This window comes from Ruditapes philippinarum, unplaced genomic scaffold (assembly GCF_026571515.1).
Source record: "Ruditapes philippinarum isolate M1 unplaced genomic scaffold, ASM2657151v2 ctg1453_1_1_1_1, whole genome shotgun sequence".
Classification (NCBI taxonomy): domain Eukaryota; kingdom Metazoa; phylum Mollusca; class Bivalvia; order Venerida; family Veneridae; genus Ruditapes; species Ruditapes philippinarum.
In genome coordinates this window covers 69,346-81,901 of record NW_026854133.1, presented here as the reverse complement: position 1 = coordinate 81,901, position 12,556 = coordinate 69,346, and the positions used below count along the sequence as shown (strand labels likewise).

The following is a 12,556-nucleotide window of genomic DNA, read 5'->3' as shown; positions in this document are numbered from 1 at the left end:
ATTTTGTTAAGATTTTCATTATTTTGTTTTGTTAAGAATCTCATTATTTTGTTTTGTTAAGATTATTTTACATTAATTTAATTAAGATTTGTATTTATTTGTTTTATTGGTTTTTTGTAATTGATCTTTCTTATTGATTTTCATCATTGAACTCTTTCTCTTTGGTCCAATCATAATAAATGCTTGAATTTTTATCAAATCAGTTTTATGTTTTTATTTCATACAAAACAACTTACAAATTTACATTACAAAAATTAAAACAAGTCCAAGTGTACATATCATCACACAAGACACATTTTATATATCATTTCAGTACGCACACGGTAAAAAATGTGTTCACAATGGACATTTTTAAGCAATATCTATGGACGTAATAGAATAATAATCAAATAATCGTCTTGTTTGAATTATACAAAGCAGATCTTTCCACCAAATCGGATTACATGGTAGGGAAGCTAGCTGATGTAGCAATTCCACATTGGTTTTCCTTGTTTCTTGTCATCATAATGTATCCCTTTTGTCCCCAGCTCTCTCCCCAGCTAAAAAAATAAGCATGAGCATTAATAAATGGCTTGCTGAATAAAAGAGGTACAATAAGAATAAAAACAGATGTCGGTACAAATCTAACGGAAGCATTATAAAGATATATATTCCCTTTGTTTCGTACGGTTGCATTTATTTATACAATTACACTGTTTATAAAACAAATTCTTGTAAATATGTAAAGATAGCCCTTATTGAATAAGTTGAACACATCTGCGGATGTTTCAAAATTCTAAATTTTACCAGTTCATGTTAAATGTTGAAGTCTGCTTAAGCCGGTGCTAGAGGGGCGTGGACGGTAGTTTGCACTTAACAGTACCGCGCATGAACAGGCTCAATCAAACCAAGCCGGCATCATTTTCAATTTTGCCGTGTTGGGCTTTCTTTAGGAATTCTAATTTCACTCTATTTTATTCGTTAGTCGCGCATGAGGAATATGGTGATCATACTACAAAACCAGTCATTAATAACATATAACATGAGAATCATTTCTTAAGTTATGAATTATTTTTTTTAATTTTCTTAAAATCTAAGTTCATTTTTGTCACGATTGATTTTTCTTGAAATATTTTGGCTCATCTGGAGGCATGCAAACTAAATAAATGATGAATCGCCTACCTGTTTTTCACAAGCCAGTAATCTTTAGAGTCTTCGGTACCATAACCGACAGCTAAAACACCATGGTCAAGTTTCTTTGATGAACATCTTCTCTCATTATAGACACCAGATCTGAAATTTACAACACATGCTATCAATAACTCTGCTGAACATTAAACATACTAGTATACGCAACAATTATAATCCTGGTTTTAGTTATACATCAACCCTTGTCCTGTTGAAGTTTTGTAATTGATATTCCCAGCTTTGGATGTGAAAAATCCCTTGCAAAGTGTAAGGGTTTTCAAAATATTAAAATATCATTATTGAGCTAGAAATAGTTTAAGGCCTGGTCAGAATACATGCATGGTTTAATGCGGTGCTTTTGTGTTTTTGCCGCAAAATTGTCGGATAGAAGAACTGGTATAGTAGGAAGACCCTTAATGTATGAACTTTATTTACCTGTACATTTGGAAAGATGGATGGCTAGCATCAATGGCTACAGATATTGGTCCTACTGTTGCTACAGCGGCTTGTAAATCACTTTCTGATCCCATGTCGATATCCATACAGCTAACCTCTGTGGCACCAATGTTTGATTCTTTGAACTCACATCGGCCGTTCTAGAATAGAATAAATTTAAAATTTCTATTAATAACACTAAAAAATATTTATACCTAGTTTGAAAGGCTTTGTTTAAAGGTTTAAATTCAAATAGAACTTATGAATATGTCGTATTTTTTACAAATAGGAAGATGTAGATTTATATTAATCTAAATTAAGCTGTAGAGGGTTTTCATATCATTTTGTAAATGTTGGGATTTTAGAATTGATGTCAGTTGTTTTACTTACCTTTGGCTTGTATGGGTAAGATTCCTCTGTGTCAATTCCCTTATTTTTGATAACGTATGCAAAAGCTTGATCCATAAGGCCCCCTTCACATCCCATATTTCCTGCAAAAACATAACAAACATTAACCTTAGATGAAATATCTATTTAAAAAAACAGCTTTACACTTAATAATATTTAAGTTAAACAGTATTTGATATGAATATATGACACAATTCACGAGTGAGTTGTTAACATTTATGTTGTATTTCCAAAAGTGGGGCTGACTCTTTGTTCTTCTTTCCTATCAAATCCATGAATGCTAGTATTTGGATTTTACATAAAGGTTACAATGCAGCTCTTGATCACAAAAAAAGTTTTGATAAAATGTCTAAGTGGCTTCTTTGTTGGTAGATTTGTTTTCCTTTTGATGTTAAAGTTTTATTGCTGTGAAAATTTTAAAGATAAAGAACAAAAGAAACAATATTACCTTCTGGTTTGGAGCAGTCCATGAGATTCTTCTCGGAGAGTGACACCAATTTGCCAGTCTTCTTGAAGTTTTGTCCCTCGAGGGAGCCAGTGGTGGAGAATGACCAACATGATCCACATTGTCCCTGGAAAAAAGTATAATATTGACCTTTTTAACTTTAGATGACATTGATTTATCAATAACATCTCTACCGTTGCTTCCACAAGATCGGTTGTTTTTTTATTGCAAACCCCTTCAAATAACAAAACTAGTCATAGCATACTACCATGCTTTCGCGTGTATTTCTATGACCAATATGATAAAATTTAAAACGTTTAAATTTGAGCATGTAGTATCATATATTTGTAAAGTAATTGTTACCTGATTTTTAATTTCAGTGACGTATCCCTTTGGCCTCCAATCAACACTGTCGGGAAGATCTCCAAGATTAACATTCAATGGTGGTGTGAATTTACTGCAGACTGATCGGCTAACGTTTTGCTTGTAGCCGTTCATCATACCTACAAATTCTTTATTTGTCTGAAAAAAATATTTTTATAATACATGTATATATCTTTTAGTGAAAAACGCATTAAACATTTATATGTTTAGAATTTGTTCACCATATGAATGCGTCAGAAATAAAACATTAACATTTTGCTACTACATGTATTCTTAGTACCAGTTTATTCTTCGACGCAGAACGATTTATGTGATACAGGCTTTATTTGAGTTCACTTGTGTAGGAAGCTACGATCAAATAAGCATATAGACACACCCATGAATGTAAAATTTGTTTTCAAGGAATCAAAGACATTTTTTGGCAGTAAGGAGTTTTGATAGTCATTGAAATTTGTTGTCTTTTGCAATATAACTTAACAACCAACAACAGAACTTGGTTGCTGCTGAGAGACGTCGTTCAAAAGACTTTACACGTCATGTATAGTTAAATCATACTTTGGAAAAGAACTGATATTGTTTGTTTAAAGAGGTAATCGTTCTGCGGAGAGGTTTGATCTTTCAAAGTTTGCACTCTATGCAATAATTGTGCACATTTATGTGATTGTAATGTTTACCATGTCACCGTATTCGTTCATTCCAAGTCTGTAAGTATGAAGTCCTCTGTCGGCCTCGAGATTATGTCTTTCTACATACTGAATGTTGCTTTCCCAGATAGCACGTCTGTAGTAAAATATATAACCAATGTATAGAAATTGTGCTAGGTGAATCTTATTAATAGTTATATCATTGATGCATGATCATATATCTTAACAAGAAATGAATATGAAAATATGAAAACGTGATTTTTTGCTGTTGATGATTTTCATTTCGGGTATGTGGGTATACTTTTAAAAGTGTGCTACTTTCTGAGGGAAATGGACTAACTACGGAATTGTGAGTCTTGTAGAATGACGTCCAGATAATCCGTGAGAACAACAAATATTTGCAGTCACAATGTCCTGGTGTTGCATGAAAGATAAATGTTGACACAATTGTAACACTAATGTGGTCAGTTGAGCACGGTGAAGCCTTAATGGTAAACGTTTGTATATTAATCTACACAGCGTATTAAAAGACTTGTGAAGGTGTAACTTCGATTAAGAAAATTTATATTTCATACATATTCTTTGTAGTTATTTTACATTGTCGATGGAAAAATATTAATCTTGCCTGACAAATTTTACTCGACTGGCAGCGAAATCAGAGATACATTTTGTAATAAAATTGTATGATAATCACACGTTATTTACAATAAATATGCCGTCAAAATATGTGTATGTTTTAATCGCGTCCATCATACTAAATACTACAAAGGATACGAGGAAATAGAACATGGGGTGTGTGATTTACTATCAGTGTCAAATGACTAAAATGTTGATAAGAGGCGTCATCCTATAGATTAAATTAAACACAACAATCAATTATTGTTAACTGCAATATTTGAACTCGATGTTTAGTTTGTGATATCGAATATAAAGCTAATAGTTGATAGATATGATACACTATTAGTTGATATACTACACATAATAGTATATGAAAATTTAAGTGAGATCATGCTAATTTTTTCGGTGTCAAGTAGAATTGAATTAGTAATAATTTGCTGGAGTTTGGCCAATAATTGATAATGAAAAAAGTGTATGATAAATATATAAAAACTATTTAAATTATAAAAATGAGTGTCCTACTTCTTTTTATTGAATTGAACATCACATTGAATTAACAAAATACTGTTAAGCCTTGTAATTCAATTTTTCAAAATTTTTTGAATAATTTCGACATATGATATTTGTCAATTAATAGATGGCAAATAATTGTATCGTTATTTATAGACGTTCAAAGATTCTTGAAAGAGGGGCTCGAGATCCCTTGAGAGTAAAAAGAAAAAACAACTAATTGTTGAAAGTGTGATACAACTTTTTTTTGTTGAAATGGGTGGTGCTATTGGTGATAAGAGACTACGAAGTGCAACATGTCCCAGCCCCCCCCCCCCCCAGGACCGGTTGAAAAAACTTTATAACAAAATAGAAAATATCTAATTACCTGAGTCCCTCAACATGAGGCTCATACTGTTTACCGTAGGTGGTTTTGTATGACTCCCATTCGTTGTCAAGGAAACTGTTGAGCGCTAACGATGTTGCCAAAAGGCATGCGAATACTGCTGCACGGATCATCTGAAACCATTCAAGAGTATATAATGTTTAAGAGACTTTCAGATAAAAAAGAAAACTTATGAAAAAACTGTATTTAAAGATATACTATGCTCAATTTTGATGTTTAAAAATATTGATAACTACTGCACATCATCTTTGTAAATATAAAATAAACATGATTCGGCTCCATTCAAAGTAGATATGTTATGTTTTAAACTCTATACACTATTAGTGGTCACAATATAAATATATAGTGTCATTAAAAATACTGGCAGTTTTTTTTAAAGAAAATAGCAACTTCATGTGACCTTTAATTTGGAATACAGCTATGTACACTCAAATTTTACTCAAATAAAAGACATTCAGTAAGGATTTCATGAATTTCAATAAATTTCTGTGATAAGAATATTGTACTCAAAGATGAGCATAGTATATATGAAAAGAACCAAAAGCGTGTGGCTGAATTTCATGTTTCTGTTGAAGTGATTTAAAATACTTTATTTTTCTACATTTAATGATCTTAAGTGATTGCGTAGATTATGTTTCTGAGACGAAAGAAGTCGTTTGTATTTTAAGCAATTCCTTTACAAGAACTAAAAGATAATATAAGTGATATTCAAGATCGTCACTTTAATCTATAATTAAAATTACAGAATAAAAATAATGATAATGTAATGGCACAACTACTCAAGAAATATATCCTTCATGTAAAATAGATTAAAATAAGCGCCAAAAAACTTCTCAAATTATTTACCGCAAAGGGCTTAATCTAATGTTGCTAGAACGTGTTTCCCAACCCTATTGCTTTTTGTTATATACGTATCATTTGTATAACATTTGACATGTATTTGGTGCAATAAAATATGTTTAAACAATAAAAAAAAAGCGTAAGAAATAGAAAATTAAGTATATCTTAAAATATATGTTTATGATTTAATTGTTTATGCTTTAATTTACATCTAACAAAAAAGTATTTTGACCGATTTCTATGACTTGATTTTACTATATTACACATCTTCCTCCAGTGATCGAAGGAAATGATTAAAGTCGATTTTGATTTTTTTTTTTTTTGCGCTTGCAATAAATGATACAGTGATCGGTCGGACGTTAAAAGTGCTTGTATTCACACCAGGTGCGTAACTAGGCGTACTCCTGCACACTATAGTCCGTGCACATTAAATTGTCTACACTTGCATCAAATAAAACAGTGAGTTTCCTTCTACGCTGTTTATTTAAAGGCACATTATGCTTCAAAAAAGAATATATATTTCCTTCTGTCAAAAGGGCAAATAATATTTTCATAATGTTTAAAAATATGTTTAATGCTTATCACGAGAAGATATTAGTGCTAAATGTGAAATTATTGGTAACAAAAGTAGCAAAAAGTATACAAAGTTTACAAGTAGTATTTTGACTTCCATACAAAATACTAATTAAATCACTAAAACTGTACTTATTACCAAAAAAGCAACAGGTCAGATAATTGGCCAATGAGTATATTTTTGGAATATATAACCACAAATCAAACATAAAAAGCTTTTGAAAATTTCAATATAAATTCAAGCATTTCTTAGGCATATTCGGCCTTTAAAACTGTAAGAGTCTATATAAAAGAAACCAGACCTTAAATAAATGATAAGCAACGAAATTTTATAATTTTAGTCCCTTTAAAACAAAATGAAACTCTTACTTTTTATATCTGATGTCTTTAGTTCCACCTTCACTAGTGAAGAGCGGTTGTTAAGACATCATATTTATATGTTTTGAGTTGTCCCCGAAAAAAACAGAACCCGTGATAATTTCATTATCACGCGAGACTTCAGTGGTCATGTGACCTGGTGATCAAAAACATCACATTGTTTCCAATCGGTCATGCGCAAAATAAGATAATAAATATATGGAAGGTCATGCTGTACTGTAACGAACCGAGATTACAACTATATTTGAAAATAATCTATTTGTGTGCTACAAAATAAAATTAAAGAAGGACAGATATTATGGTAGCCAAGAAACTGTGTGTTTTTTTTTCTTCTAATATATATTTGTCAAGACCGTAGGATATAAACAAAACAATAATCATATAAGATAATTCCCAAAATGTAATGTACGGGCCAAAAGAAAAGTAAAACAAAACAAACATAAAATGTATATAAAGTATTTGGCGTCAGTTCGAGCTTGATTTTAGAATTGAACCCAGGTTTAAGATCTACTGTGGAGAGCTTTCCAATAATAATAATCGTCGATTGCTTTCCTTTGACACTCAAGGCTGAGCTCTGTCCCGAGGATTTCCATTGGTCAGTGTACAGTTCCTTGCCAGTTTCTGGCCAATCAAATTCCTGCATGAGACTTTCAGACCTGATTACGGGCTGTGAAAATTTCTTTGGAACTTCAAACCAAGGTTTTTAATGTGTTTACTGTTAAAACAATATTTTATAATTGCACGACCTTATAATTGGCACAGAATGCAGTTTAATCGATAGAATTCCTGAGATTCCAGATATATCGCTCAGAAAAAAAGTTTTATAACTTCAAGGTCTTGTTTGTCCTGTATGCGGGCTAAAGATTGGTTCTATTTAAACCTTGGTAATCTTTGTATACAGGGTAGAGTAGATATATCTCAACTTAACTATATTATAACTACTTATAGTTATCTTTAGTTTTAGCTTTAATGTCCTGTAATTAAGAATACTTAGTGCGTGTATTAGGCACCGGTCATATATATAAGAAATCTCTCTAGTGATGTCCCTATTTAGAAATAAGTAGGTCTTAAAAATGAAGAAAACTCGGTCAGGTACATCTATCTTATATAAAATGAAACCACGCAGTAATGTGGCGACTGAACTAACTTGTTCAGCACTAGTAGCACTGTAGTAGCACTAGTTGCATGGGTAACTCTGCTGCTCCTTGCGTTAAATTACTCAGCTGGATCTCGTTATAAACAAGTCAATAATCTTTAAAACCAATAATCATATACATTTGTACTTTTTAGTTATAATAATTGTTGAGATCAATACTGAATTCTGTTGGACGAGTAATCAGCTGTTAAACCTATATTGGACGGGGCGCTAACTGAGTCGACTATAGGTTTTGTAGCTGTATACGAGTCCAATAGAATCAGTATTTTTCTCACAAATGATTATGATCTCTTTATTTCATATTTTGACATTTTGACAATACTTTGACGTTGAAAATGAAAATGAGTCTAAGTGGAGTACTACATGCATTTGATATAGATATTTTGGACTTTTAAACTGAAAACGAGGCTAAATGGGGTATGATGTGAATTTGATATAGATGTCTGTACTACGGAACTGGAAACGAGGCAATATGGTGTGTGATATGGATTTGATATGGATGTCATGTACTCTGGAAATGGAAACGAGGCAATATTGATAAGATTGGATCCGATAATTTGATTTATATTGGAACTTAGAGTAGTTCTAACGCTGAAAGTCCAATGGTTATATTGTATAAGGTGTAAAATAAAGAGAATATATTCGTTAATGTCGAGAAATACTAATTAAAGGGCTGAACCTCAATGACACTCGATTTCTTTATCATCTTAATTGCGAGATGCACACAAGTGGTTTTCTTTGTTCACACCAGCAAACTTGATAATTTATGTGGACAAAGTCTAAAGCAGATGCAACTAAACCTTGCGTGACATGGTTTCAATCATATCATGTTTAAAATATTCCCGACGTCAAACCGGAATACTTCCAATCGAGTCTCACTTAGGGAGCACGCTTTTGGACTGGTTGAATCATGCACTGAATGTTTATATCTTCGTGCAAACGCCGGTCACAAAATTTGATTTCAAACTACCAATTTAATTCGTGCACTTGATCAAGCAAATATTTTAGGTTAAGGTGATTTCAGCTGAAGGGACCTGCAGCCGAAAATTTAACCTAGGTCCAGTCTGAATAAAAAAGCGTATATAGTGGTAGTGACCCGTTATAAAATCGGTGAAGAGTTTTTTTTATATAAACCTTCAAAGCAGCACGCTTACAGATTCATGTCAATATTGCATGAGAATTCTAGAAATGTATTTAAAAGTAAAATATTGTGAGGTGAACAAATAAAGTAATTTACATATTGCAATCGGCACTTACAATCCAAGAAAATTACCAAAAAGTGGTCAACATATGCAAAAACAGCCCTTACTGCGTTAGTAACGCAGTAGAAATATGGTGATAAAATACCGCAAAATCAGTCTTAAACCGCACATAACATGTAAAATTTAACTTGGATCTTGAATGTTTTTACCTTTCTTAAAATGTTAGTACATTTTTCTCAATATTGATTTTCTTGAAATATTTTGGCTCATCTGGAGGCGTGCACCTTTAAAGAAGAAAATGAGATACTTTATTTTGTAACAAATTACATCAACCCCGTCACAAGGGCATTTCGTATCATATGCTAATAAATAGAACAATTGAGCACTCTACTTTTCTAATCTTACACATGTCCCAGTTTTCGGATAGTTATTTGACAGTTTTGTACTCGTTGCTAGCTAAGACTTGTTGAAAAAGTTCCTTCATGGTTCCTGTTCTATTTCTCAATCTATGGACACAATCTATTGACACATCTTGGAGATGAACACTTTGAATTATGTAGTTAATCATCATCATCGTCATCGTCATCATCATCATCATCATCATCAACAACAACAACGACGACCACAATAACGACATCATCATCAAGATCATCATAATAAGAATAATACATCATCATTGTCATCATTGTCATCATTATCATCATCATCATTATCATCAACAACAACAGCATTATCAATATCAACATTTTAAGAATAGGACATCATTACCATCCATAACAACATTATACATTAAAGTTCAATGATTAATACTTAAGGCTAGCATTTCACTGTATATTGCAGGAATGCCTACGGATTGAAAACACGGCATGGCAATCAAAATATGTAGAGCTTGCATAAACAGACAGTTATCTTTAATGAAATAATATTGGTCGATTAATACGAGTATAACTAAAATTATAAGGCTGTTATAATAATAACTTCCAAATGAAATGCTAGTTGGTTTCAGTAAAACCTAATTTGCACGTATGCAGTTTGCTGCAGTTTAATTCTAAATGTTTTGGCTAGTCTTCCGGTCGGTGGACCAGACAGTCAGCCTGTCCATCTACCCGTCCGTCAATCCGCCTGTTTGCACGTCGTTTAGCTTGCTAGACAGCCAGTCAACCAGAGCAGGGAGCCAGTCAATATCTTACAATAAATATCCACTCTCACTTCTTTGTTATATGATATAGAATCAAAGCTTTAATAAAAGAATGATTATAGAAAGTTTGGTTTAAACAATATTCATTTCTTCATCAATATTTACAGACACAATTACAATATATAAATTGTATTCAGGATTGAGTAGAAAGCTTGCAGCTTATATGAAACTTTCTCCTGAATATAGAACATTTTGATATGCTTTCCTTGGTGACTGATTCATCTATAAATTGAAATATATTTGAGTCCAACGGGATTACCATGGTACGATTCTATGATGTCAAAATTGACCTCTATAGAGACCCACCAAAAATCTATAGAAACTAAGCTTTCAAAATTAGATAAACTTGAATCTGAAATGTGTAAAATATCGCAGAAAATCTCGTCAGTTGAAACACGTGTATTATCACTTGAAACAAAAGTAACTGATACCAATAGTCGTCTCACGGAAATGGAGGTAAGCAGAAATTTTGATACGCAGGTATGTGATGAGTTGAGCAATAAACACAAACAACTTGAAAAACTCTTGAAAGCCGAAAAAGATGAAAATGCTGCACTGGCTAAAACTGTTGAAAAATTAAAATTAGAGAATAAAAGTATGTCTGATGATATAGTAGATGTTACATCTAGGCTTATGAGGGATAACCTCCTTTTCTTTAATTTTGACGAGGAAAAGTCACGTGATGATCGCAGAACGGAGGACTGTAAAATCAAAATTATCAATTTTTGTACATCTAAGCTCGGTATTAATGATGCTGAAATTAGATTCAAAATCGACCGAGCCCATCGAATTGGAAAATTTGACCCTAAAAATCTCGGCCGATAGTCGTGAAGTTTTAATTATTATGGCGACAAAATGGAAGTAAAACAGAAAGCGCGGGATAATCTTGATGGCAAACAATATCGCATAAGTGACCAATTCCCGAAAGCTATACAAGAACGACGGAAAATACTTATTCCCTACCTAATTCAAGCTAGGCAAAATAATAAAGAGGCAGTTCTTTCATATGACACTCTATACATCGAGAATCGCGCCTACACGGCTGACAGCCTACCGCCAGGTCCAGCACCGACACAAGCGCCACGGTGGCAGCAAGGCAAACACGTGAATATGCGCACCGTGGACAACAGTAAGAGGGACTCAAGCCCGCGAGCGTCGTCTGTCATACAGAATGCTCGCCGTGAAGCGGATATGCAGCCGGACGAGCAAGCTATGACCCATGAATAGGAAGCAGATGAGAAGCAGCTAAAATTTCTTCTTTGGAATGTGCAAGGAATTTGTAAAAAACTGAATGATAGTGACTTTATCAATTTTCTAAACAAATATGACATTATCATTACTACTGAAACCTGGAATTCTAAAATATCAAATATTAGCATAGATCACTTTGAAAGTTTTTCGTGTCCGCGGCCTAAATATAAATAAAAGGGCAAAGCGTTACAGCGGTGGTATAATTATATTTTATAAAGAGAAACTATCAGGTCATATTGAGTTAATGAGCTTAAACGATAAAGGTGTGATATGGTTTAAACTGAAAAAATCTTATTTTGGTACTTTGAATGACATTTATGTTTGTAGTTGTTATATTCCGCCCGAAGACTCAAATGTGTATAAGAATAGGGATTCACCATTGTTTGATTTTGACTTCTTTGAGTTAATAGCTGACGATATACGTCATTATAGACAATTAGGTAATGTCATGTTGACCGGTGACCTAAACTCTAGAGTAAGTCAAAGGTCAGATGTTGTGAATGATATTAACCTTGACCGCTATATTGATATGCCCTTGAGTGATAACTTCTCGGTAAATCTACCGGTACGATCATCATTGGATCACCATTTAAATAGCTTTGGTAATAAATTGCTAAGCCTATGTAAGGAAAATAGTTTATATATATTGAATGGTCGATTAGAACCAGGAAAATTTACTTGCTATAATACAATACGTAACAATAGGGCCGCTAGCGTGGTCGATTATGTTATTACTGATATAGATGTATTTTCTTTGATCGATTGTATGAAAGTACATGATTTATCCGAATTTTCGGATCATTGTTCAATATCGTTTAATCTCAATTATATGCATATGGAAACACAAGTAGTTAATTTTAATTCATTTAACAAAATTATATGGGAAAATTGTGATATTAATAAATTGAATACAGTTTTGAATGATAAAAGGGCTATATTCGAGGAAATAACTAATAAACTCA

At 32.6% G+C, this 12,556-nt stretch overlaps 1 protein-coding gene across 1 annotated transcript; it reads right to left on the bottom strand.

The window, feature by feature from the left end:
- Positions 1-203: 203 nt before the first annotated feature.
- LOC132739050 (procathepsin L-like) lies at positions 204-6,926 on the bottom strand. Its single transcript, XM_060726699.1, has 9 exons — positions 6,779-6,926; positions 4,979-5,109; positions 3,514-3,619; positions 2,819-2,977; positions 2,459-2,582; positions 1,993-2,093; positions 1,603-1,763; positions 1,162-1,272; positions 204-539 (listed from the first exon to the last, which is right to left on the bottom strand). Exons 2-9 carry the CDS (start codon positions 5,107-5,109, stop codon positions 440-442), a joined length of 993 nt encoding a protein of 330 aa, XP_060582682.1. The 5' UTR covers positions 6,779-6,926; the 3' UTR covers positions 204-439.
- Positions 6,927-12,556: the final 5,630 nt, after the last annotated feature.

What these genes read in the sequence shown, in the direction of transcription:
- LOC132739050 (XM_060726699.1), bottom strand. Translation starts at nt 5,109, where the DNA reads ATGATCCGTGCAGCAGTATTCGCATGCCTTTTGGCAACATCGTTAGCG. An exon ending in CTTACCCATACAAGCCAAAG is followed by an intron (nt 1,764 to 1,992) that starts GTAAGTAAAACA and finishes ATTCTATTCTAG; the next exon opens with AACGGCCGATGTGAGTTCAA. An exon ending in CCATCTTTCCAAATGTACAG is followed by an intron (nt 1,273 to 1,602) that starts GTAAATAAAGTT and finishes TGTAAATTTCAG; the next exon opens with ATCTGGTGTCTATAATGAGA.